The sequence below is a fragment of the Ctenopharyngodon idella genome, chromosome 7 (assembly GCF_019924925.1).
Source record: "Ctenopharyngodon idella isolate HZGC_01 chromosome 7, HZGC01, whole genome shotgun sequence".
NCBI lineage: Eukaryota > Metazoa > Chordata > Actinopteri > Cypriniformes > Xenocyprididae > Ctenopharyngodon > Ctenopharyngodon idella.
This window is the reverse complement of record NC_067226.1, coordinates 24,700,770-24,728,639: the sequence shown is the minus strand read 5'-3', so window position 1 is coordinate 24,728,639 and position 27,870 is coordinate 24,700,770. Positions and strand designations below refer to the sequence as shown.

General features: G+C 38.9%; 1 protein-coding gene, 1 long non-coding RNA gene and 2 other non-coding genes across 7 annotated transcripts; 1 reads left to right on the top strand and 3 right to left on the bottom strand.

The window, feature by feature from the left end:
• Positions 1 to 1,372: 1,372 nt before the first annotated feature.
• Positions 1,373 to 23,410, bottom strand: ntn5 (netrin 5). 4 transcript variants are annotated; one of them, XM_051901285.1, is made up of 7 exons: positions 23,271 to 23,410; positions 13,683 to 15,037; positions 11,948 to 12,136; positions 10,904 to 11,053; positions 6,990 to 7,043; positions 4,237 to 4,317; positions 1,373 to 2,944 (listed from the first exon to the last, which is right to left on the bottom strand). In XM_051901285.1, exons 2-7 carry the CDS (start codon positions 15,022 to 15,024, stop codon positions 2,214 to 2,216), a joined length of 2,547 nt encoding a protein of 848 aa, XP_051757245.1. In that variant the 5' UTR covers positions 15,025 to 15,037; positions 23,271 to 23,410; the 3' UTR covers positions 1,373 to 2,213. The 4 variants fall into 4 exon arrangements, with proteins under 4 accessions (XP_051757245.1, XP_051757247.1, XP_051757244.1 ...); XM_051901287.1 differs by lacking the exon at positions 13,683 to 15,037 and having other exon boundaries at positions 23,271 to 23,406; XM_051901284.1 differs by lacking the exon at positions 23,271 to 23,410 and having other exon boundaries at positions 13,683 to 23,263.
• Positions 23,411 to 23,707: 297 nt separating this feature from the next.
• LOC127516551 (uncharacterized) lies at positions 23,708 to 25,281 on the top strand. Its single transcript, XR_007931019.1, has 3 exons — positions 23,708 to 23,853; positions 23,962 to 24,101; positions 24,766 to 25,281. It is a non-coding gene; the product is annotated as an uncharacterized LOC127516551 (long non-coding RNA).
• A 1,472-nt stretch (positions 25,282 to 26,753) lies between these two features.
• On the bottom strand, positions 26,754 to 26,847 carry trnai-uau (transfer RNA isoleucine (anticodon UAU)). The gene is made up of 2 exons: positions 26,810 to 26,847; positions 26,754 to 26,789 (listed from the first exon to the last, which is right to left on the bottom strand). It is a non-coding gene; the product is annotated as a tRNA-Ile (tRNA).
• Positions 26,848 to 27,717: 870 nt separating this feature from the next.
• trnai-uau (transfer RNA isoleucine (anticodon UAU)) lies at positions 27,718 to 27,811 on the bottom strand. Its single transcript has 2 exons — positions 27,774 to 27,811; positions 27,718 to 27,753 (listed from the first exon to the last, which is right to left on the bottom strand). It is a non-coding gene; the product is annotated as a tRNA-Ile (tRNA).
• Positions 27,812 to 27,870: the final 59 nt, after the last annotated feature.

The following is a 27,870-nucleotide window of genomic DNA, read 5'->3' as shown; positions in this document are numbered from 1 at the left end:
CATCTGTACAGTGTGTGATACAATAGTGCTTTGAAAACTGCGTCGGAGCATCGGAGCCCCGGTATCAACCGTCCCATCACTACCTGCGTCAGCATCACACGCATGCGTCGTATCAAGTCAAGTCAGTCACCTTTATTTATATAGCGCTTTTTACAATGTAGATTGTGTCAAAGCAGCTTTACATTGATAACTGGTACATTGTTTGGCTGCACAGCAGCTCTTAAAGAATAGTGTCAATGCAGGCAGATCAAAGCACTGTTGAATATCAAATGTCAAGTCAAGTGTCCCCAACTAAGCAAGCCAGAGGCGACAGCGGCAAGGAACCCAAACTCCATCAGGTGACATCAGGTGGCAGACAAGTGGCAAATTGGTGTTAAAATGGAGAAAAAAACCTTGGGAGAAACCAGGCTTAGTCGGGGTGCCAGTTCTCCTCTGGCCAACAGTGCTTTGTTACACGTGCTGCTCACGTGTGCAGCTGGGTCGGCATTCGGACGTAAACACGGAAGCCTTCACTGTGCTTACTGCGTCACCTGCGTAAGGATAATGACAGGGAAGAGATTGTTGAATAAAGTCGTTTTGTTTTTGCGCACAAAAAGTATTCTGGTCGCTTCATAAAATTAAGGTTGAACCACTGCAGTCACGTCGACTGTTTTAACGATGTTTTTAGTTCCTTTCTGGAAAGTGTTGATTATATTGATGTCTATGGACGGGTCAATTACCTCTCGGATTTCATCAAAAAATATCTTAATTTAAAGATATTTTACCTAATTCTTTAACTTGTGCTGAACACAGAATATTACTTTAAATTCACGTGTACAGGTGAGTTGGAAATGTTTTTTATGTGACCAAAATGTCACACACATGCCATGTATCTAGACATCTCACAACTGTGTGTCCAGATAGTGTTAAGAGTGTGTTATATGATACACGTACTTGGCTGCTAGACAAAATAGAGGACATGTGGATATTAGGGCAAGAGAGTTAGCGAGTAAGACTTCCTGCAATATTGTTCTCAAAACAAGGCAAGCAGAGGATAGTTTGGCCCTTCAAGCTGTGGGAGATTTTACACTAAATTAACTGTCGTCAGTCAGCCAGGCAGGAAGGCTGGGAACAGGTGTTTCCTGCGCAAACAAAGCAGGTGCATCATTTGCCATTTCGCTCGCTTTTACGGTCTTTCTCCATTTGTCTTTACCCTTTCAGTCTCATATGCATGGACTTCACATCTTTGTGTGGCAGATATATGTGTATGTTCCTCTCCTATTCGTACACTTTTTATTTTTTTTAAATCACTGATTATGTACCTTCTGTTTCTTGAAATGAATTTATTCCATTTATTAAATGGAAGTATAAATGGAATAAACGACATTACCAGTCTTGTTAATAATATTTATTATGAGGTAGAGCGTTAAGTTAAACAGAAAAAAGTTGTCACATTTGTTGCACAAATATTTTTAACATTTACATATTGTATGATAGTTTAAAATATTCACAAGTAATAAGACTTAAAAAGGCACCATATTAAAGATCTGTTGTATAGTATGTGTATGCGTGTATATATATATATATATACACGCACACACACTCTAGCCACAAAAAAATACAAAAAAAAAATAATTTTAATTACTGTGGGCACATAATCTGCACTGACATATTTTACATTCTACTGTTTAGCCACACTTAACATGTCTGTCAATGATCGAGACCAGATTGGATAAGATTTGTCAGCTGCTGATTTGAAAACAACGTGCCTCTTACAGTTCAAAAAGTCTTACATGTTTGTCTGTCAGACATAATAACTGTATTTTAGCACAACACTGGATTGAACGGGATGGTATTTAAGTAACATCTCCAGTGAGTAAAACATGGTGATTTTCAGTCTTTTAATAGTTGGATTAGACTCGTCTTTTCCTGACTGGAGGTGCAAAATGTGTTTCTCAGAGCATGTGATATGAAAAAGAGCATGAAAAATACCTGCATTCATTTGACAAAAATACAAATAGCTCTGTAATATAATGAGTATGTAGGACAAAATACAAAAATACTGAGATACTCACAGCAAAGCTTGTGAATATTCATTGGACTGAGTGGCTCTGTATAAGAAACAGCCTAGATTAGAGACAAACGAAACATCCCTCACCATGCATTTGTCAAAGCCCACTCCAGGCATTTCTTAACTTCCTTTTGTATATTCCTGCTCATAATATCTCACTGTGTCAGACAGTTGGCCCAGGTGACCACGTTGGACACGCTGTCGGGTGGTACCGCTCGTGTTTGTTGGCCTGACTTGTCTTTGAAGTACCTGAGAGAGGATCCTGGCTGTGCTGCAACACATGCTGTGTTTCCTGAAGGGAGGGTGGCGTGACGTTTTCAGCGTTACGGTGCTCCTCAAGGTGCGTTACTGTGTATTTTCCATGTACGTTCTGAGTCCCTCCTTGTTTGTGTGTGTGCGTGAGGTCTGATCCTCCAGATTGTGTGGTTAAATGATGCTTGTGTGCTGTGTGTGTATGTTTATGTGGTCTGTGTGGCTCAGACTGCAGTTTGTCAAGATGTGGGGGTGTGTATTCCTCGTATGAGTTTGGGTAAGAGTGTTTCTGCGCAGTGGTGTTTCCCTGTGGGCACTTTCCTCGGGTGTCCTGCCCGCGGAAGCCTCTTAGTTTTGGGCTCCAGTGTTCCCTCCACTGCAAGGCCATTGTGGTGCGGTCTGCGACTAATCGCCTCTCTTCGGGGGCCCAACTTCGGCCGCTTTCCTCTGCACCGATCAGGAGGAAGGTGCGGCCCATCTGAAGCGCAGGGCAGCCGCAGCTCAGATCCCGATCTGGAACCCAGAGGGCCTGAATGCCTCGCTTTACGTGCGAAGAGCCCATGCGAAAAACTGACTGCACCAATATGGAAAACTGCCACCAGGGACCAGAGCGTTCCTTACCTTTTACCTGCACCTTCAGCACTGGGACAAAAATATGACAGAAAACAGAGACAAGGATGTTAGACAACATGACTAAAATCTGGAATACACTACGGGACTTTTGCTTTCATTTGAATTCTGGACGAGTCAATGATAGTCAGAGCTAGTCTGCAGATTTTCAGCAATGGGAGTTGACAAAAATCTTCAGAAAATCACACATCGGGCTTTTCAAGTTTGAAATAGTTTACCCCTAAGCAAAGTCCCTTTAAGGCAAGTCATTTCATTTCAAGCGGAGCTTCTAACGGCAGCTGAAGTGACCCCATGACCTTACTAGTTGCCAATTGGCTCATTTATTTAGACTTATTTCGCCATATTGCGCGTTGCACATTCTCCCATTCATTGTAATATGAGTGCACCGTCTTTGTACATCTAAAGTCTTTGCCCTTGGTCATTTAATTTAATCTTGGACATTTATAAACCGACATTTCACTGACCGGAGTTTGTTGTGTTCAGAACGACTTGAAAGTCTGGTAGCACGTGATCCTCAGTCGTTTATTGTTACGTCCCTGTGTCGTGGGAACGGCTCTCTCTCTCTCTCTCTCTCTCTCTTAGATTCCTGCAGAGACTTAGATTTGGCGGAGACTGGCACCAATCACCGTCCCCCTGCTGACGTCACAACCAATCCCGTTGACATACTAACTTGTCCATGCTTCCCCAGTGTTACAAATAAATTGAAAACCAACAAAACAGTACAAGAACTATTAACAGCAAATAATTAAACAAGTAACAGGCAAATGGGAAAACAGCCAGAATAGATTCAACTGGTGTATGGCAGTCTTTTTAAACGACTGGAATAACAGGATTGGTTGTGACATCAGCAGGCGGATGGTGATTGGTGCCGGTCTCCGCCAACAGGAATCTAAGAGAGAGCGCCATTCCCATGACACAGGGATGTAACATTTATTTTAAGATGCCCAGTTGTCTGTAACTATTTACAAAATTGGCAAGTGCCTAGTGTTTTAAAATCTATTCAGATTTTAAGGGTCGTGTATTGTATTCCAGCCTTAAGGTTCTTCATCAAGCTTCAAGTTCTCATACTTTTGTGATTTTCAAAAGAAATGTAAATCTATATATTTCCACCATATATAAATAAAAAGGGGATTATGACTTATGTCTCAGTTGTGATTTACATATCTCACAACTGCGACCTTTTTTCCCGTAATTGTAACTTTATACCAAATAGTGTGGCTTTATTTCTTAATTTAACTTTTATCGCACAGTTACCTTTTTTATTATTCTGAGGTGTAAACAAACTTCCTAAGTTAAGGACATACCATAGTCCTTGAGACAGTATGTCTCTAAATTCATTTTGACTCTTGCTTGGGAAGGTGGACAGTAAGAAAGACACTCGTCACCTGCGGTGAGAGAGAGAGAGAGAGAGAAAAGTTAATTACACACTTTAAAAATATTTTTATTTAAACTTTGTTTTTATTAGTGAAAGCAACAATGGACCATAAAAAGTCTAATGAAAATGTGAATCACACTTATGAACTCAAAACTGGCACATTTTAAAATATATTTTAAATGACAGTTTGTACAAACTAGACCACCAGTATCAATCTCTCCAAGAAGGGAAAGTGAAAGGCTGTTCTATATCTCTATTCAGGAATTTAATAGAGCTCGGGGGTCCAAGAGTGTTTTTTCTATAAGTTCAAGGCAGTTCTGGAGTTTCCAGAGAGCTAGAGTTGGCCTGTCTTCTCAGTGCAGATCATAGTAATGTGTGTGAAATCAATCAGCAGTAATGGACTGCACTGCACTTTCTTAGATATTAGCGAAGCAGCTGCGGCAGGTATATATTACCATAATCATAGCAGACTGTACAATATTCTGTTGCTGTCAATGGTAAAACACATTTTATTCACGTTTTACTGTGTGCTGGTCACCAGGCCAGATTTCAAGATAGTATCGCACTGGAAAATACTTCACTCAGTCGACTTGAGACTCATATGAGAGGTTCTTGTATAAACAGCAGGAGCTCCTTTTACAGTTTCAGAAAATTGTGACCAGTAGAGCCAAGTATTTTTTATGGAAGCTTGTTTCAGCCACTGAATAAAAAATAAAAAAGGTCATTTTTTATCTTACAATTCTGACTTTATAACTCACAATTGTGGGTTTATATCTATCAGAATTGCGAGATGTAAACTCGCAATTGTGAGAAAATTCACAATTGTTAGATAAAAATTCGCAATTATCTTTTACATTTTTTATTTTGTGGCCGAAACAAGCTTCCATAATTTTTAGCAAGCCTGAAAGTGGTGAAAAATTGATTCTGATCTTCCTATAGAAAACATGCATTTAACACTTAGAATAAGGGATAATGCAAATGTAGACTTATTTCTACATAAAAATTCAGATTTATTTGTATTTAAAATAAAATAGGAACGCCATTAAAATCTATATTATTTTGTGTTTATATTTTGATAATGATAATTATTGGTATACAATTATTATACTATTTAGAATTTGGTGGATTACCTAACCCACACTGTTAATTGGTTAATAGGGAAATGAATGATTTCTTTGTGTATCTTGTTATAGAGAGACATACTATTGCTTTTCTAAGTTATCTAATACATGTAATGATTCAATTTATAATGGGGTTAAGAAAGCTATAAGGACACTGAAGGGGTGAGTAACAATAAACTACATGCAGCTTGTGTATATTAAAGGGATAGTTCACCCAAAAAGGAAAATTGTAATCATTTACTCACCCTCAAGTTGTTCCAAACCTGTATGAATTTCTTTCTTCTGCTGAACACAAAAGAAGATATATTGAAGAATATGTGTAACCAATATGGGCTCCACTGACTCAAAATATCTTCTTTTGTGTTCAGCAGAAGAAAGAAGGTTTGGAACAATTTTCATTTTTGGGTGAACTATACCTTTAAAGGGTTAGTTCACCCAAAAATGAAAATAATGTCATTAATTACTCACCCTCATGCCGTTCCACACCCGTAAGACCTTCGTTAATCTTCGGAACACAAATTAAGATATTTTTGTTGAAATCCGATGGCTCAGTGAGGCCTGCATAGACAGCAATGACATTTCCTCTCTCAAGATCCATTAATGTACTAAAACATATTTAAATCAGTTCATGTGAGTACAGTGGTTCAATATTAATATTATAAAGCGACAAGAATATTTTTGGTGCACCAAAAAAACAAAATAACGACTTATATAGTGATGGCCGATTTCAAAACGTTGCTTCAGGCAGCTTCGGAGCGTTATGAATCTTTTGTGTCGAATCATGATTCGGATCGCGTGTCAAACTGCCAAACTGCTGAAATCACGTGACTTTGGCGCTCCGAACCGCTGATTCAACACAAAAGATTCATAACGCTCCGAAGCTTCCTGAAGCAGTGTTTTGAAATCAGCCATCACTAAATAATTCATTATTTTGTTTTGTTTTTTTGGCACACCAAAAATATTCTCGTCGCATTATAATATTAATATTGAACCACTGTACTCACATGAACTGATTTAAATATGTTTTTAGTATATTAATGGATCTTGAGAGAGGAAATGTCATTGCTGGCTATGCAGGCCTCACTGAGCCATCGGATTTCATCAAAAATATCTTAATTTGTGTTCCGAAGATGAACGAAGGTCTTACGGGTGTAAAACGACACGAGGGTGAGTAATAAATGACATTATTTTCATTTTTGGGTGAACTAACCCTTTAACCTAAACAGAATTGTGTTACACACCAAATGCTACAGTACAAAGCTAATCCACTAGGGGGCAGTAAATTACAATTAATATGCTTTATTATGCAGCATACTGAAGGCACCTTATTTTAAGAAAATTTTATTGTTGTGTGTTATTGTTTGGCAATAGTGTATGTATTATGACAATAAAGTACTTTAAATTGGGGGGGGGGAGTTTAAAGATGACCATTTTTTTTTACTTTTTGTCATAAATGAAGTGTATCTGACCATAAAGCTCACAATAAAATGATTGTGTTCGTGTGTGTGTGTGTGTGTGTGTGTGTGTGTGTGTGTGTGTGTGTGTGTGACCAATTGCTTACCAATGCTGTACTGAGGCTGGTAAACTGGGGTGGGCGGTGCAACCTCCTGAATACCTGAACAAACAACACACAGGCAGAAAGGGGGAAGAGGGTCTCATTAAATTACAGCAAGCAGTGACAAGTTTATTTGTGTGTCTTTCATTTTGTCCTTCCTCTTTTTCACACCTCCGCTGTGGGTGACTGGCTCTAATCCCTGCGGTGGCTCATTAGGGCATACTTGCCATTTGTGAGTGTGTGAGGGAGAAAGGGGACATGTGTGGTGTGACTGCAGTTTGCCCTGTTGTCTTTTACTGCATGTGGAATGCTTGTGTTAAAAACAAGCGTACGTTTGTCACAGTGTGTGAGCCTAGACAATTTCGTGCATGTGTGTGGTCTTAAAGGTCAACAGGGCCACCTATCAGGACGCCCTCTGCCACACACGCACACATACGGCCCATGATAGGTCTGGAGCGCTGGGTCAACCATATATTACCCATGAGTTCTGTACTTCTGCCCATATCTCTGACACAACTGGGGCACTGACACCTTATCCTCCTCCTCCAACCCCCCAAACTCTAAAGTCCCTCAGCAATAACTCATATCAAGCGTCAAACGCTTGATGCTTCAAATGGTTCACTCATTTTAGTGTTTTTAGCCTGGGAGGCATTTAGTAGGCCTGTGGGTGTAAGAGCTGGCATTGTTTGCAAATGCAGACCTGAACAAATCCATTTGCTATAAAGGATGTAGTATATAGATAGAGTTTAACATGGATAACATGAGACTTCCTGGTCACTGTTATCCAAAATAAAAACCCCACAAATCTTCAAGTGCTAATAATATCTAATGTCTGGGTCACTTTCCCTGTGATAAACGACGGCTACGTTTCCTGCTCCATGAGAGGTGGCAAACGGTCCGCTGGTGCTGGTTATGTTTTTAGCCGCGGCTTGCCTTTGGTGCTGGAAAGACGGGAGCTCACACTATAAATATCCATGTTGAGACGTTCCATGTAGAACAACAAACAAGCTCTTCTATCACTGAGCCGTAACCCGTGAAGAATTATGCGTCTGCCGTGCTGGGAGGGAAACGGGTCTGGTTGTACACCGTGACAGGTGCTGTTCGCCCATACCGTCAACCTTCTCCCTGTAGCTCGCACCGTTACTTGAACTTTGAGATATAAAAATGTAGCAATACACACTGGATTATCACTTACTGAGAGTAAAGTACCCAGAAATCCAGAAAGATGATTGCAATGTTGATGAAAGCCAAGTGACACAACCTGAGAAATTTCAGGACTTTGTATGGAACTAGTTATTCACAGGAATGAGGGGAAGGCGTTAGGGTTTCAGAGACCGGCTTCTACTAAATCTTTCATAAACAAACAGTAGTTTGCAAAGTGACAATGATACTGAGTTTGGAGTTTAAATTAAGCAGGTTAATTGGATCAAGGGCAGTTGAGGTAAAAAAAATAAACTTGGAAAAAAAACACGATAGGCCTTAACTTAGTCAGGTTTGAGGTCATATTGAATTTAAGGCAGATGAAAACAAGGCTGTGAGGGATAGACTACAGTCTTTACAATGGCATGCACTCCATAAAGGTTTTAGATCACATAATTTGTACAACTGTTTTAACTTTCAAAACTGTTTTATGGAGTTTTTGTCTATGGAAAGTAGCCTTTTTTTTTCTGGGAAAAAAAGACATTTCGTCAGCTGAACAATGTATGTTGTTAAAAAACAGTAGCCTTCAATCCGTTGAACACACTGTTCTTCTATCATTCATGGCCTCGTTTTCATTCCTGTCAAAACTTAAATATGGCACTACCCTTAAAGGGTTAGTTAACCCAAAAATGAAAATTCTGTCATTTATTACTCACGCTAATGCCGTTCCAGACCCGTAAGACCTTCGTTAATCTTCAGAAATTGAGATATTTTTGTTTAAATCCGATGGCTCTGTGAGGCCTAAATAGGGAGCAATGACATTTCCTCTCTCAAGATCCATGAAGGTACTAAAAACATTTAAATCAGTTCATGTGAGTACAGTGGTTCAATATTAATATTATAAAGCGACGAGAATATTTTTGGTGTGCCAAAAAAAACAAAATAACGAATTATTTAGTGATGACCGATTTCAAAACACTGCTTCAGGAAGCTTCGGAGCATAATGAATCAGTGTGTCGAATCCGCAGTTCAGAGCGCCAAAGTCACGTGATTTCAGCAGTTTGGCGGTTTGACACGCGATCCGAATCATGATTCGACACAAAAGATTCATAACTCTCTGAAGCTTAATGAAGCAGTGTTTTGAAATCGGCCATCACTATATAAGTCGTTATTTAGTTTTTTTGGCGCACCAAAAATATTCTCGTCGCTTTATAATATTAATATTGAACCACTGTACTCACATGAACTGATTTAAATATGTTTTTAGTATATTAATGGATCTTGAGAGAGGAAATGTCATTGCTGTCTATGCAGGCCTCACTGAGCCATCGGATTTCATCAAAAATATCTTAATTTGTATTCCGAAGAATAACGAAGGTCTTACGGGTGTAAAACGGCACGAGGGTGAGTAATTAATGACAGAATTTTCATTTTTGGGTGAACTAACCCTTCAAGGATTAAGGTTTATATTGATACACTATACTGTTCAAATATTTGGGGTCGGTAGGTTTTTGAAAGAAGTTTCTTATGCTCACCAAAAATACAGTAAAAACAGGAATGTTGTTTAACATTATTACTATTTAATTTTTTTTTAAATATTTTAAAATGTAATTTATTCCTGTGAACAAAGCTGCCATTATGCCCAGTGTTGCCAAGTCTGCGGTTTTATAGAGTAGTGATTAACCCCCATTATAAATCCCCATAGGAAAATCTCAAAGGAACCAGCAACGAATTAAGGGCCTTTCACACTCAATGCGATAATTCGACATGAATGTTCGGCGCTGGAGTTGTCAAAAGTACAGACTTTGGTACCAAGTCCGTACTGAAGTTTTAAAAATGTGACGCTTTGAGCGCTGTTGAGCGGATTCGTAAACACCTCTGACTGGCCATTGTGTTGACGCACTCATCAGATATGTCTGTGATTGGCTACAATGATCAACGCACGGGAGCTTTTGAGTTTGAAAGCGGGAGTGGGAGAGTTTGAAAGCAGGCGTCTATCAGCGGACTCGTCTGTGTAAGCACTCGGTGAAGAGCATCATTGATGACTATTTACAATGTTTTTGAAGCGTTGATCATTGAAGCCAGTCACAGACATCCGATGAGCGCATCAACACAATGGCCAATCAGAGGTGTTTACGAATCCACTCAACAGCGCTCAAAGCGTCACATTTTTAAAATTTCAGTACTGACTTGGTAGCGAAATCGGTACTTTTGACAGCTCTATTTGGTGCGATGACGCTCTTGAATGAAAACAATTGGTCTCTATTGAGCTATTCACACTGGGCACGAACAATCGCAGTGCGCAAAGGCGAGGGTTTTTTTTTCCCGTCCAGTTTGTTGATTTGTCGATTTTATTTTATTTATCTTAATTTAATGCTGCATGTTGTGCAGCAGATGATGTTAAAGGCAAACAGAAAAACTTCCGAGATACATACATAAGGAAAAACGCATTGTCGGTCAGCGACCACCTAGTGTGCAGGCGTGAATTAGCCAAAGGAGATTTATCGTTTCACGTTCGGTGTGAAAGCTCCATTCGTCAGTGATTCGCCTCGCTTTATCGCGTCGAATTCAGTGTGAAAGGGCCTTTAGACTTCCATGTTCGGACTACTTTTACACTGTTGCCGCAGGTTGTTTTTATAGTCAGCGGGTTGAAGTGCTCATAGCTATATGCGTTAATCAGACATCGTAGTGTGCATGTTCTGAAAGACAGACCTGATACGTGACATGCATTTAATCCGTCAAATATTCAGTTATGAATGTCATGCACACTTGATACTTACGGATACATGGCCGGAGGGGGGAGTGACCTTGCTTGTAACCAGGGGCACAGCGGTTACACCTCTGTCCTGTGACTCCTTCTCTACACAAACACTGCCCTGTGGACTGGTTACACCAATGGCCCACTGCACCCATGGGGTGGCACTGGCATGCTGAGGGAGACAAGTAGAAAAGGAAAAGACAAAAGTGAAGAAGAAGAAAGGACATACAAAGAGTAATGTAGCAAAAGAATGACTACAGCAGGGCAGTGCAGGGAAAAAAATGTGTTAGGAAGAGAGAAGAGAATTATCATAAGACTAAGGGTATTAGTGTAAGACTCACGGAGTTAGACACATGAAGGGAAATGACAAGTAATACTACACAGAACAAGGCAGCTGTGGTTCGTGTCTTCAGTTGTAATTCAAGTCTCATTGACCCCTGAGCAACATTTTCCCCATAAAACATATGTGTGATGGCTGGGAGACCACTGAGAGGAAAGATCTGCTTCTCTGCTTCTGCTCAATCCTTTTTCATCCAAACAAAGCTCCGACCGTCCTACAAACATTTATATACGCTTAAAAGTCAGGTCTGTTTTAACATTAACAAGTTCTAAATCTTTCAATTCCCAAATTTTTAAAGATAATTCCATCACTTAATTCAAATATTTAGGTGTTAGCAGAGGTTTTATGGTATTTCCAGGACATAATTTAGATTTTGTGTACATTTCACGAAGTTGCACACTAAATTACAAGTAAACATTGATGTATGATATGAATGCACAAGCATGCAGAGTAAACTGATGTTATACTGGGACATTGACTAAAATGCTCTGTGAGCGTGCCATAGATATGAGCGCAGTCAAAAGGGCAAGTGTCAGTGCACATTCCATCACTCATAGTGTAGCCATAACATAGACACAGACTATGCTGCCTTTCACACACCTCAGACCCCACAGATGGCAAAGCCAAAAAAAAAAAAAATTTTCTCTCTTGTGGAGCAATGAATGACTCACTCACTGACATACCAGCTTAAACACAAAACATACAGAGAAATCAATTGTTACTGACGTTGGCAGGCCTTGCGGTGGCTGAGTGGTTTGCTGTGGTCGCGCGTGTATCCATTCTGGCAGAACTGGCAGTGGCGTCCCGTTGTGTGGTGCCGGCACTTCAAACAAATGCCTCCACTGACTCGACCAGACTGCTGATACACGGCCATACTGAACCTACACTTAGTAGAGTGACCATTACATTCACATGCTGGAAGAGAAAGAAACAGACAAAGATGAGGGCAGGTAGAGGATTGAAAAACAACTTTTTTTTAAAAAATCCTTAAATTTATTTGAGAAGCAACAATGCATACAATATATACGCATTTAGATTGTATCTTTGTTTTGTCTTACTGCACTTGCAGATTTTTTTTCTTACTTAAATTAAAATATTTTCCAGTGCAGTAAGATACTTGTGTTAAAAATTCTAGACTGCATCCAAAATCACAAATTATGAAAGTATGTTCTATGTAGCATGAATGTGTGTAGTATGAATGTAATCTGCGTGTACAACATTCGCCATGTTGTCATTATCATGTGGCCTATCGGCGTCAGTTGCGTCGCTGCACTGTTTGCTTCCTCTCCCGTGGCCTCATGGGATAGTAAAGTGTCCATCGTAAGTGTCCACTTCAGAATCTCACCGGAAGTAGTAGGTCATCCGGGTACTTTTTGCCTACTCTTTTATGAGTACTACTATTAAATTAAACAAAAACAAAAAATACTAAAAAGGGATAGTTCACCCAAAAATGAAAATTATCCCATGATTTACTCATCCTCAAGCCATCCTAGGTGTATATGACTATCTTCTTTCAGAAGAACACAATCAGAGATATATTTAAAAATATCCTTAGTCCTCCAAGGTTTATAATGGTTGTGAATGGGGGCCGTGTTTTGAAGTCAAAATAATGCGTCCATCCATAAGAAAAAGTGATCCATACGAGTCCAGGGGGTTAATAAAGGCCTTTTGGAGTGAAGCGATGTGTTTTTGTAAGAAAAATATCCATATTTAAAACTTTAAAAACAGATGACCGTACACACAATGCTCAAGTCGATTTATGCCAAATGAGTAATCCTCTGATGTGATGTATGACGCAGGATGCAGGAGTATCGTAAGCTTAGACAAATAAGGCTGTGCAACAAACTCAAGCTCCTCTTCTCTTCTAGAAATCCACTGAAATTTCTCTTTAAAAATTATCGTTTCAGACTTATAATCCATGACCGGTGATTTGTTTTGCTCTATCCTCTGCGCCTCCGTGTTCGTCATTGCGTTGTGCGTCATGTCAAATGATACTCTTCCGTCGCAAATCGACTTGCAAAACTAGATATCTGAATTTATAAAGTTTTAAATATGGATATTTTTCTTACAAAAACACATCACTTCGCTTCAGAAGGCCTTTATTAACCCCCTGGAGCCGTATGGATTAAAAAAAAGTAATCCATACGGCTCCAGCGGCCCCCCATTCACAACCATTATAAACTTTGGAGGACTAAGGATATATCTCTGATTGTGTTCGTCTGAAAGAAGATAGTCATAAACACCTAGGATGGCTTGAGATGGGATAATTTTTGGGTGAACTATCCCTTTTAATAGTAGTTTTTTTTTTACTTTGGATTTTAAACGATCATAATGCAGATGTTTACATGTTTTATATGATATTGTGAGGAAAATAATATGCCATAAATATTTTTTGTAAGAAACTTAAAAATAGACATTTAAGCACAGACAGACCACCAGACACACACAGGCTTAAACTCACGGACGCACGGGTGTGGTTGGCTGGGTGTGGCCCTTTGCCATGGACGATCATAAAAAAATTGCTCACATACGTCACAGTCTGGCCCAGATGTGTGATGCTCACATTGACACACGGCACGGCCTTGGTTGTCACGACGACAGCGAGAGGCATGGCCATTGCACTTGCACCTGCCTCCGACCTGTAGGTCGGAAAGGGCAAGAGGGGGTTTCGGTGGGGCATAAAGAGATGATGGGACGAGGTGGTGTGAGGCTTTTTTTCTCGATTTAGAATGGGACTTCCCCCTCCCTCTATTGTTTCTCCTTCTCCTCAACTCTCGCCCCTTGGAGCCCTGCTGTGGGATATTTAGGGACCAATCACATGTGCCATCCTGGCATGGCTTGTAACTGTCCTTCTTACGGCCCCTTCCCACTCTACCTTGAGATCCCATCTCCTTTTGGGTTACATTGTGGCCACTTTGCTGCACAGTGCTTTTATTCCTAATTCTCTGTGTTGAAGTCTGTTTTTCTCGACTATTTCCCCATGTTTTAATGCCAGTGTTTTTCTCGCCAAACCTCAGAACTTTGTCTTCCCTTTCTCTCCATCTAAATGTGCTTCCCACTTCATTCAGTTTCTCTTCTCTTTTTTTCATTTTGTCCAACGATTGATGAAATACTATCTTTATGTCTGTTGCAGTCACCCAGTCTTGAAGCCCTGGACTATAGTCAAAATCTGGTGAGGAAGGACGTCCATCCAAAGTCGAGAAGGCCAGCACAACATTTCCGCGATGCTTCTGCAGTGGTCTGGGATCTGAACACAGCGGCTCCGTCTCCTGGTGCTTTGTCAGAGCGATAGACTGTGCAGGACGGCCGAATTCGCCCATGCAGTCGCTTGAATAAAACTGTAGAGGGCGCCAGCTCCGGCCAAAGTCCATTGACTTCAAGATGGATATGGAGTAGGACTCCATCGACTCCACCTGTTGACAAAACTGAAGACTAATGTAAGTGACTTCAAAGCGTCTGCCCAGGGGAACTGTCAAAGTCCAATCAACACCACCCGAGCCTTCGGCAGCCGTCCAGCACGTCAGATTGTGGGGGTTATGAAGGTCTGTTAAAGTGCTGATGTTTGTCTTGGGTCCTTGCTGGAGGTCCTCCATCGACACAGGCATCCCGTAGGCCGTATTGATGAATTCAGATAGGCAGTGGCGTGGACGCCCATCCAGGTGGTAGCAGGGGTCATGAGGAGAGGTCCAGCTGAGAGGAGATTGAGAAAGTAGAGGAGAAAGATGGGAGAGAGGGAAGAGGGTGAAGAGGAAAAGAGGGAGGAAGGAGAGTGTCTGGAAAGGAGGGGAGTAATATCTGGACATGATGTCATCAAGCCTGTAACAGTAGGGAAGGAGAAGAAGAAAGATGAAAAAATTTATAAGAGATCAGGATACTGATGGATTTACATGACATTTGAGTGAAGCGATATGGATTTTCTCAGACCACACCAAATGTGCCACAATTAAAAACATCCCAGATCACCACACTCATTCTGGGTTCTAAATCGACCATTTTACACACATAATCCAGCCAATCACAGATCTATTTGTCAGCAGGAGGCCTCTCTTTATCTGGTCTGTGTCATTGTGCCTTAACTTAATGCTTTTCAGCATATATTCATCTTGACATTTTCAACCCTGTAAAGAAGGAACGGGGTGATCGAGTGTATAAACATAGAGAGATTGCAAGAGATGACATAGAGCATGTGGAGCAGCTGCTCCAACCCTTTCTCATTTATCATATTTATGGCTTTCCACTCTTTTAATCTAAACCTGCCCAATGCAGATGGGGAATTAATAGTGGAGATAGGAAGAAGCAGTATAGAAAGGACTAAATTGACTTAAAAGAAAAACAAAGGATTGATTTTTACCCTTGAACACATGAACAGAGAACCACATTGGAATCAGTGGTTATGTAATCAGATTACTTTTTCAAGTAACTAGTAAAGTAACACATTACTTTTTCAATTTACAACAAAATATCTAAGTTACTTTTTCAAATAAGTAACGCAAGTTACTTTTTCACATTTATTGACTGACAGCTCTCCTGTCCCCATGTTGAGAGAAATAAAGTGCAAAGTTGTTGCACTGTGTGAACATAATGGTTATTCTAGTTCTAGACTAAATGTGAACATGCATTTACTCATCTCACTTGCATGAAAACATTCAGTATTCCTCAAAATAAAATAAAAAACAGTGAAATGCAATCTCAGAATTTGACGCAAACCTGTAATAATGAACTATATTAAATTACACAAATATACTTTATGTATTTAATCTCACTTTATTAACCAACATCTTTGCTGCTGACCTTCAATGATCTAATTCAACCATACTAATAAGCAAAAATAACTTTAGATTAGATTTAGAAATAAGAGTGTTGAACTTCCATCTCCTGTATCCTGTTCTTCTTTAATCCAGAATGGCAGCACAGCTGAAAGGTTTGTTTGAGTTGCGCCCTCTACTGTACAGGTGTAAATATGCATTTCCTTCAGCCTGAGGCTTATTCATTTTCACTTTTGGTGTGAAAGGGCCTTAACATTTGCCAAAAATAGAACCTTTATTTGTTGTTATTAAAAAACAAACAAGCAAGCCCAGCCCAGATGAGAAAAAGTAACACAAAAGTAATGTAACACATTACTTTTCATAAAAAGTAACTAATGCAATTAGTTACTTTTTTAGGGAGTAATGCAATATTGTAATGCATTAATTTTCCCTAACACTGAACATGGGTTTTAATGTCTGGCATCTTTTGTAGATTATTTAACCATCATCCTTGCAGACGGGGCCAGCACATCTCACAAAAAACTATTTTCAGCATGGACCAATTTTACACCACTTCCTCTTTTGCTAATGGCATTCAAAAGTTTGGACAGACCTACATGTTGTGGTCTTTTAGGGGCTGTTTACACGGCACCATTTTCAACTAAAAATGCATTTGCGTTTTTGCCATTCATTTACACGACAACAGCGTTTTAGAAACTTGAAAATGCAAACTTTTGAAAATGGGTTTCAAAGTGCAAGTTTTTGAAAACGATTCCATTATCGTCTCCTTCAAAACTACAAAAACGCGAATTTGTGAAAATGGTGACATCATCCGCATGTGTATTATGTGTTCAGTCTATAGCAGGGGTGTTCAAACTCGGTCCTGGAGGGCCACTGTCCTGCAGAGTTTAGCTCCAACTTGCCTCAACACAGACTACAGGATTTTGTTTTTGCTGCTCAAGCTACTGAGTTTATTAATGCTTCTCCAGCAAAGTGTTTATTTACTGCATCACAATGAGCAGCAGAGACGCATTATTTACAAATTCTAACATCGTCAGATAATTCTAATTCTGACATCGCCAACTACTGGCCAGACATGCATAATACAGCGTTTTTAGTAGTTTCCGGTGATCCGTGAGAACAGGGATTGTTTTGACAATGTTGTCGTCTGTATGCAATACTTTTCAAAAACGCAAAGGAAAAACTTTTCAGTTTTTAAGTACATCGTTGTCATGTAAAAGTACCCTTAGATAGAGAGAAACTTAAATACTAGTGTGTTCAAACTATGGCTGGGAGTACATGTATGAAAATGTTTTTGGTAAAGATGGAAAATGATAATTATAACACATTAGATGTGGTACATTGACCCTTACATACATTGAAATGTAGAACTGTCATGAAACATGAAAATATGAAATGGACATCATCACAAACCAAAATATACTAATTAATTATTAATATTGGCAAAAAAAAAGAGTGTTTTTCTACCAAAAATATATAGGCTATATAATTATTATTTTGACAAAATAAAACACCATGGTCAAAATTCCTCAGGAAATGCATGCATTTTTTTATGAACCCCTTTAAAAAGAACTGTGGTAATCACATACAAGTTATATGAGGAATGCATAGATTATTAAAAGGAATTCAATGATTTTATTGAAAACAAAGATTCCGTAAATTGCATCCGATTGGGTCAGTTTGACCCCCTTTATGCAGTCTAGTGTTAATACGTCACTTTAGGGTCCTCATCTATTCCAGGACACAGTGCAACATTTGATTGTCACCCCAGTCGGTACCCCTGAGCCCTGACTATAAATTCCAAATAATTAATTTGAGGCAAGATGGCTAAAGAAATTCTCTCTCACTCTGTGTGTGGGACAAAGAAAAAGATTGAGAGAAAGGAAGAGAAAGTGAGAAGGACAGAGAAATGAGGGGATCTGTACTAAGATTAGAAGATAAAATAGAGTGGCAGATTTATAGAATGAATGTGAGAAATGCATGTTCGTCTTGAGCCACTTCCTTTGGCAAGACAGCGTAAGCCTGTAACCGCCTGTCTGCAGGCCCTCGGTAATGAATCTCTGTCTTCTTGGCCTGATGATGGAGTCTGTTTATTTATTTGATGAGAATCTACACCAGAAGTTGCAAAATCTCGCCTACAGACATGAGAAACAATGCGCTCACTTATCCTTAGACAGAGTGATATAGAGCCCTGACAACTTGTGGGTTTAAAACAGGCCGGCAGATGGGTTGCATTTGAGAGTTAACACCCTTCGCTTCCAATGAAACGCACTGTAAAGTCCTTGGTGTTCGGTCTGTGCCTCAAATGATCGGTTGTTAACTGTTAGAAGTGCATCTTAATCTAACAGATGAACATTTTGAACATTTGCTGTTCCCTCAGCTCTTCTCACCCTCTCTTTTCTCAGGGTAGGCCTATCACCTGCCCTCGAAGTTCTGAAAATATTCTTAAGTGTTGATGATTGATGATGTCCTAACAAGCGTTTGACATTGACAGCGAAGTCAGCAGGGATGCATAAACGTCCCGGTAGGAGAGGGGAGCACTGAGAGATTCACGAGAGGAGTCACTGGCTCAATTAGCTCATAGGCTGAAATATGAAGACCCCTGAGGGACATGAAGGTCAAAGAAAGCGCACTGAGAATTAAAACCACACACTTTCTTATCTGTTGTTCTTTGGGTTTCTTTTTTAATTTTTATTTTAAATAATAAGGTTTTAAAGCATTTTTGCTCCTACCACTACAACGCGAGGTTTTTGATGAGCGACCAACTGCAGGACAGTGCAACGTTCTTACCCGCCGTGGCGCATTCCCAGGGTCCGGTGTGCAGCTCGCGATCATTCCACACATGTTGCGACGTGCCCCAGGGGAAAACTGAGAACACTGTGAAAACCCCTTCCGCATTAATTGATCGCTTGATTAATTGAATCTCCGGTTTCGGAGAGGCGGCAAAGTATCTGAGGGCGATGCGTAAGACTGTAAGTTGGGAAAGTGATGAGGGTGTGGAGATATTCACGGCTGTCGGTGAGGCAGAGAGACGCGGGTCTCGAGCAGGGAGGCTTTGATACACTCTTAGCAAGATTTGCGTTTCTCCCTGACTTCGTAGCAACACTAGCTGATTAAACATAGCTCATTACACTTACTTGATGTGTTTATTGAAATCGTAAGCCCCTTTCTAGAGGACAAATTCAAACTTGTTCAGTTGCTAGGCTTCATTCTAGCAGCACGTATTACCCTGGGTACAGTTTCCACAATTTGCCTAGCTCTTACCATAAATTCACACCCAGCGTAGTATGAGAGCTGCTAAGTGTCCTTTCCTGTTCACCAGAAGTTAGCTTTGAAAACGAGCGGGGGCACTTATTCATAAGTTATCACAGAGTCAAAAAGAAATGATCGGATCTGCTTTGTCTGTGCTCGAGCCAACAAGACCAGACACAAGTCTTGACTGATAGCCTACTTGGACTGGGGGATAAGAACAAATATGTTTACAATAGTTTGCCAAAAATATATTTCATCAAGCTAATATAAAAATGTGCTCACAAGCACGAAAATAGTGGGACTGAAAAAAGAAGTCAGAAATATAGGCCTATACTCTGAATTTATCGGTCTTTTAACCACGTTTGAGCCGAAAGAATAACCGATGACAAGCTTGACGCTGAAAGTCAGTGGGTCCTTCAGACAGCCTCTGACAGAAAATATATTTATAATAAAAATAGGCTATATAATAAATATATAATTTATTATAAATGTATAATCTTCTTGTTCAGTTTACTTATTTACATATAAAAATGAACTAATGCATGCTTTACCAAGGTTTTGTCAACATTTTGTCCACTTAAATTAGTAGGCTAAATGGAAATTAGCCTTAATCCATTCGATTTTCATATGGAAACACAGTGTTTATAAATTTCGAGAAAATCCGAATTGCTTACATAGTTCTGCATCTTGAGGTGGGATAGGAGAAAGTAGTTTACTATTTTATATTAGGCCTAGGCTAAAATTAAAATAAAGATACCATGCTAATGTAGCTAATTGACCAGAACTAGTTAGCCTACTTTGCGTATTCCTCTCAAGTTCTTACAGTTTGAACAGAGATCAAATTAAGCTGCCATATAGCTAGAAGAATACATGACTGACAAATAAAAAATAAATAAATAGGCTAAATAAATAAAAAGCTTTGTGGCAAAATCAACAATAGATTTTTTCGTTATAGCTTAGGCTACATCATGAAATAAAAAACATAATAAAATCACCATATAAGAGCCAATGATTTAGGATGTGATAGAAAGTTTCCTTTTTTCTCTCTCTGAAATATGATTTTGCACACATTTGGCACAACTCGGGTCTATTCTTAGGAGAGCTGGATACCTGTCAGTTCCCGCGTGCGCAATGCTGCTCTTAAGTTCCTCAATCTTAACCCGTGGGTATGATGTCGGACAGATGAGAAAGATTTGGCCTGCTTAACACATTTGAACGTTCTTTCTCATGGACGACAGCCAGCCAAGGTTGTACTGAATCCTTGACAAGTGATCCCCGAGACAGACCTACGCGTGGGATCCATGTTCTTGAAATTGACTGATTTAAAATGGCGTGATTTATTACTGTCCCTGTCCATCATTAATTAATCAATCATTGTCTGTCTGTTCGTTTTCCTCAGAAGAATAGCAACATCAGGAACAATGCGCATTTTCTTGCTCTTCCTCTTCCAAATGTCTGCGTAACGTTGCGGGAGAGACAAGCCCAAAGCTTGCTTTCTTTGCACGCACGCGCGCGCACACACACACCTGTTTTGCAGCTGCCAGTAACACCTCTGCTACCTCCCGGTTAATTTCAGATAATCCTCATACATAAAATTAAAGATGAGCAAGGTATGGAAACATTGCTCTTGTTGAACACTAACATCCTTCAGCACAAGCATAATCGTACACACCTCTGGGAACCTGATGCACAACCAAAGCAGGTTACAAGAAGAATAAGGAAACATCGAAGAAGAGGAAAAAAAGAAGTGTTGAACCTGATGTTCTTTGTTTGTTGTTGTTTGCCTATTCGGTATAGTTGGACTGTTTAACAATTCTGACTTTGAATCATGGTCTACGCGCGCTTTATGAAGTCTTTCAAGCACCCTGCTTTGAAGTTTACGTAAGAATATTCATAGCGCCCATGTCAGCTTTAACATATGCCTAATAGGTCCAAGCAAGGATACATGTTTGAATGGGAAAACACATGTAGTAGGCTACATTGTGCGGCACATGGAGAGAAAGAAGGAAAAAAGAGAGACCGATCACTCTCTCTCTCTCTCTCGCTCTCTCCCACGCTATGTGCCCTGGCAGTGAAATCATGAAATCTCCCTGCAGGTTTCGTCTCAATGTTGAAAAACAGATGCACATGAAATCGCCGTCCGTGATTCCATTCTCCACTTATGCCAAGCACAACATTCCATGATGAACCTAGGGTGGAACAATTAGCAAAGGGGGTTTCACCCCATTTATCCTTAATTAAACGTTTAAAATAAAGGTTAACCATGTGTTTTAGAAGATGCACGAGAGAATGTATCATCCTGTCAAGTATGCCTGCAGTTTGGCAATAGTTGGTCTTTTCATTCAAATTTAGATCATCCTATATATAAAAAAAAGATAACTGATCGTTGCAGGCCTATCGAGTTTCCTCCCAATTCTATATTTCCACTGTAATCTGTGTTTGAATTGTGCAATGAGATTTAAATCACATGGGATGTGAACTAAAGCGAACCCTATAATGATCATTTAATGAAAAATTCTGTTTTATGGAGCTATAATTACAACCATTCGTGTTTATCAGTTGACCCGACATATGTCACAGAATAACGAGGCACGAAGTGCGCCCGCAGAACAGGGAACGGAAATTGCATTTTTTCTTTTTTTTTTTTTACTAAAATATAACGATTTCGCAGCTGGCCACCTACATGGCCTTAAGCTGTTATTATTTATTTATTTATTTATTTATTTATTTATTTATTTAACTTTTGTTTTACCCCATTGTTGTATTGGTCTAACTGATTGTGTCCTATTATAGCCTATGCGATGGAATTTATTTAATATATGGACTTTCTAAATTAGTCATTACATCATTACATTTGATAATTATGCACCCTAATAAGACATAAAACATCATTAAAAACAGATCATTTGAGGTGCGCTGTCGTCTTTACAAAATGCCAGAATGTTTTCCAATTGAACTGCGCGCGCGATTCGGGAAAATATACAATCTACCCTGTATGTTTTTATAATTAAACTATGGTTATAATGAAAACATTATTCTTAACGAGCAAGGTAATGTGAAAGAATATATTCCTTAACTTAGCCTAACCTAAATAGCTAATGTTTCAGGGTTGTTTGACAAGATTTGCGGTGTGTGCGTAGACGAATGGTCTCATTATCCTTAAATTACGCGTAGCCTTCCGGCAGAACAATTTTGTACAATTCACAGATCATCCAGCCCATCCGCAACTGACAGGTAGGCCTACAGGTTCCTGGCTATGACAATCAATCACTTTTCATCTGTGTTTAACATCGCTTTATGTTAAAGTAGGCCTATATTGAGTCACGGACTAGCGCTTAAAAGAAAAAAGTTATTAGAAGGTAGGCTATACCAGATAAGCAATATTTACCAATAATAATAATAATAATATTATAGTAATAAAATACTTATTTATTTACAAATGGCCTGCTTTATTAAATATTAAAGTATGCATTTTAATTATGTAAACTATTTATCTTTTTATCCATGATTTTTTTTACAGGACATGAACACTTAACTGACAATATATGGAATACGGATTAGCCTTGGGGAAAAACGAGGTAAGCAGTATGTAAATTCTGTTTGTTAATTACGTTTTATATTTGATGGAAAAAAATAAATAAAATATCACATTATGTAAAATAAATGATATGGCTGGATACGGTAATATAAAACTAAAAGCCTGCTTGATGTTGCAAGAAAAAGGAAAAAATAAAACTTGCTATGTCCCCATGCACGTGACTTGCATGTATCTAAAATAACCTATATTTTGATTAGGAAAAAAGCTGCGAAAAATAATATCGCCATGTTTTTTTTTTTTTTTTTTTTTTTTTTTTTTTTCATGAGAACAAATTTGCGCGGCACTATTCCCAGTTAAGACTAATCAACAGGTTCAGTGTGTTAGTCTAAATTTAAATCTCTTTTCAGAAGTCCACAACAAGCCTGTTTTAATTTAGCTACAGATGCGGGGACTGAAAAGGTGCACATGCAAGATTAAAACTGAGTTGACCTACCATGTGCGTGTCAATGCGGGTTGCCAGAGTAGCCGCGTCCTGGTTGATCAATAAGAGCAAGACAAGTGGACAGATATTCTCAGGCGGAGCAGCGCAAGCTCCTGCTGCATTCAGTGCGCCGCGGCAGAGTTACGTATCACCCTGACGTCAGCTCCTTCACAGGCATAGGACACACACATTTACATACACGCTGAATGCCATGCGTTAAGCACATTTAGAATGTATGCCCAAACTTTCTTGGTTTTCTGACTCTTCAGCTGAGAAAATATCACCTAAGGCAATTTTGGTTATGCACCGTGATCCTGAACTTGTACCCTTGCGGGCCGTCAAAGTTCAATGCGCAATTGAAACAACACTTTGGGTAACCCCAGGAACGAGGCGCTCCCTCTCTGGAGAGGATCTAAAGCTGACACATATGGAAATAGTGAGTAAGGGTGAGGCAAGGGGAGAGAGTGAAAAAAGAACAACTGAATTGAAAGGGAAACAAAAGAAACTCTCCCAGAGCAGTCCTATAAAACTGATTGATGACTTCCCTGGAGGACTGTTTCCCAGGTGTATGGCTGTGTGTGCCCATGTTTTTAAGGTTTGATGTTTTTGGATGCTTGTCAAGTACAACAAACTTAATTGAGGGATGGACTGGTACAATTGAGCATATCACATATTCTTGGCATTCTTTCACCACACATATCAGTTTGACTGGGGAACTACAACACACGAAAGTGTCTGCTGGATCTATTACACCATGTGATATTGAAAGCAGGTTGGAGAAGGTCCAGGCATTGAGTGTTGGAGAGAAGTGAGCGGCAAGAGCAAATGTCACCAAAAAAAAAGGTGAGAGCTACTGTGGTCAGACTGCAAAATAACATCTTTATGTGTTCAGAAAATACATACATGGCACTTCATTTGTCAATGTTATCAAGTTATGGATTTCATTTATTTTTCAAAGAAGAAAAAAAGCCCAGTGCTTCAGTATTAGCCTTTGATTGCAATTAGAGGTTCTGTAACCTCTTTAAATATTAAAACCAGCTTTAGTCATTCATCACTGAGATTTTCTCCTTCATCTTTTGTTGTCTAAACTCGTCTCATTTCCACTCATTTCATCCTTAATTAGGTTTCAAGTATTTGATGATGCAAACAGTGCAAACTGTGTTTGATTTTGAAACAGCTGCTCGTGAGAGCTTTGTTTTTCCTAGAGACGAAAAGGAAGTCTGAATCCTTGGCATAATTTCTGTTTTGATTTCAAATGAAACGCGTCATAATTAATTCCATGGATACATATTTCATAAATGTTTGGATCAACTATCACAAAGAATAACATTCAACATTTGAGGGGTAACAGTGCCAGAAAATATAGTTTAATATAAGATGGCAGAAATTCAAGCCCAGGCAAATGCGAAATTATCTAATTGATCTTAAATTTATTTTTATTTTAAAAATAGATGCTGAAACATGGATGTCACATTTGTAAATTTTTCCTTTTTTTTCTTTCTTATAGTTGTAGAGAATCCAGAGAGATATTACTGGGAGGAGTTTGCTGAATAAAGAATTTTCTAACCCTAATGACTATTTGATTTTTTTTTTTTTTTTTTTTTTTTTTTTTTTTTTTGTGGAAATCAAATATGCTTTATCCTGTTAACAAACAAACTTGCAGTCCTTTACAGTTAAAATGCATAAACAGACTAGTGATGTCTTCAGGACTGCTCAGGGACAGTCACATTATCCCCATAAATAATGTGCAGGCTTGCAGAATGGTTTCTTTTCAAAAAGTGCAAAGTGCTACACTGATTTGGTATTCAATGCTTGCATTAAAGGCAGATGTTCACTCTGACATTGAATTATGTGATGCAGATATAGTACTGATCAAGAAAAAAGGAAGAATGATGTGTGCTACATATAGTACAAAAGTGACCTATATGCATATGGACAGGAATAAATGACCAAGAACAAAAGCACTGTACTGGTGGTAAGTCATACATGTGTGATTAATAATGTTTAAAAGAATGTGTAGTAAAGTTAATGACTGCAATTGGTCAAAGAAGTCATTAGCAGCTAGCCCTGATTTTTCTTGGGAATTTAAGACGTTTATTGAACAAACCCTTGAAACTGAAATCTTTTAGGAAATGTGAGAGTGAAAAAAGTGCACTATATGAGAGATTTAAATACCCAGTCCTTTGATTTAAAGGTACAGGATGTTACTCTAGCGATTAAAAAACAAAACTGTGTTTGCGCAAGAGTTTTGCTTTTGCTCTGCGTGACTATGCGGATGAATATAACCCTTCACAATATGTAATGCTGCACTCTGTTAGAGAGCTACATATGGCAAATTATCTGTTTAGTAAAATAACTTACTCACCCATTGAGTAATAAAATGCCATCTCCTCATTGCTTTTACAACATTTCAAATCCCTCGGTTTCCACCATCTCCAAAAAGCCTAGCCAATGTTGATTCTTGTTTTATTACGAGCTCTAACTGTCGCCTTCTCATTTTTTTCTAGCAGACTTTCCTCTGTTCAGCATTTTTTTTAAAAGTGTGATTCCCTGGAGGTTGGAGATTTAGAGATTTTTCATGTCAAACTTTTTGCTCATTCTGACAACTAACCTATGCCACTCCCACACCATATGAGGCTGCGTCCTCCGGAGGTTGCATTTGTAGGCTGCATACGTCATCGAGGATGTCTTATTTAAGAAAAGTAACCATAATAAAATTGACTGTTATTCCTTGTGAAGTGTAAAATACTGTAATTTATTTCTTACTTTGCAATCTAACGGTTACTTTTCTTGAGACCACCTCGATGTGGCCACAAATCCAACCTCCTGAGGACGCAGCCTTCAAATGAGACACAGCTTATGTATCGGGAGAAACTTTTCTCTAATTAGGAATATGACGAAACACGCACGGGCGAGTGACATATGTACGCAATTTCCCGTGAAAACCATCCCATCAGGTCTAATTAAACACTTATAATGCGCTTACCATAGTGAATCAGGGTAAGATAAAAACACGTTTTGGAAGAAGGATTAATGATGTGTTGACTCATTATTTAAATTTTGTTAATTTTGAACAAAAAAAGTTAAATTTTGTCCCTTTAAAATTTTAGACATCATAAAACATGTCTCTGTTAAAGCAAAAAGAAAAGAAACTTGCTGCAGGGTCAGAATTTCAAAGCAATCTTTATGTAATTAATTATAATCTAGACTGGAGTGTAGTGAACTGGAGCCCTTATTTGTAAATGTAACTCGGATACTTTCACCAGGATATATTATTTGTCAGTTTATAAAAATAAATTATAAATCAGCAATCAGTGTTTTATGAATTTTACTTATTTAAATCTTATTTATTTAGCATAACCAGATCACTGGCCTAAAACTGACTTCTTGCATCACACAAGTAGAACACTACACAAGACTGAATCCCCGAAAGTGATGTAGACACAATGCCCCGTTATTTAATTTGATATGACAGAATTGCTTTTGCCCTAAAACTGCTCCAGGTGAGGCTCGAACTCACAACCTCGGCATTGCTCTGCATTGTACTGCTATATAAGTACCGCGCGCTAACCGATTGCGCCACTGGAGCTTAAGTTATCCAACACAACATGCAATCTGAGCATTTAGGCCTAATGATAACAATAGAATGGGAGGCACATTCTCAATACTTAAAAAGGGAACGTAACATGGATCTCTCGGTTCCTCACTCTTACTGGTGATGATGTCACACAAAACGCTTTCGGCATCAGTTATCCGTTTATTCACACGGACAGTTTGTCATCTTACCAGTGGACCAGTCTATGAATAGGCAGTTTGTTTCTTAGTTTAGGTTTTATGACTGGAGCTCTACTGCCCTCTTGTGGTGTCTAATAAATTTAAGTCCCTTTTTGGTCGACATTGTGGTAATTTTCCTTAAAACCTCTGTTTGGTAGTTAGTAACCTACTAATTGTCAGTGTTGCATTGAACTTTTATAAATGTTATTTTATGTGTGTTATAGATAGTGTTATTGTTCTTCGACAGACCTAGAAGCATGAATTCAGTCATGAATTTAACCACTGGGCGACAGGTCATGGACATAGCTTCAGCCAATTGGGATCAACACGAATGGATTATCTTTCATTCATTCATTAATTCTTAAATAAATTAATTAACAAATTTTGTTTGAATATTTAATTATTTTTGAATATTTAATTTAGGCTACCATTTAATAAAACGTCCGAAGAATAGCCTTTTGCTTTTTAGCAAACCTGGAGATTACAACAAATCCCTTAATTTAAGAAAACTCTTATTAATAATATCCCTTCACTTATAAATAAGAGTTTTCTAGCAACTGGACTCTTGTGTTCCATTTTATTTTGATTTGCAACCCTGAAAAACCCCACTATTTGGACACAACCAGTTACATACGGGATGTGGAGAATTTCCACATTTAGATCAGGATGGCATGCATTTCAAAATTGCTCCAGGTGAGGCTCGAACTCACAACCTCGGCATTGCTCTGCATTGTACTGCTTTATAAGTACCGCGCGCTAACCGATTGCGCCACTGGAGCTTTACGATGAATCATAATAGGCTCATTAACTGGCCATCAATAGTAAAGTGGATAAGATC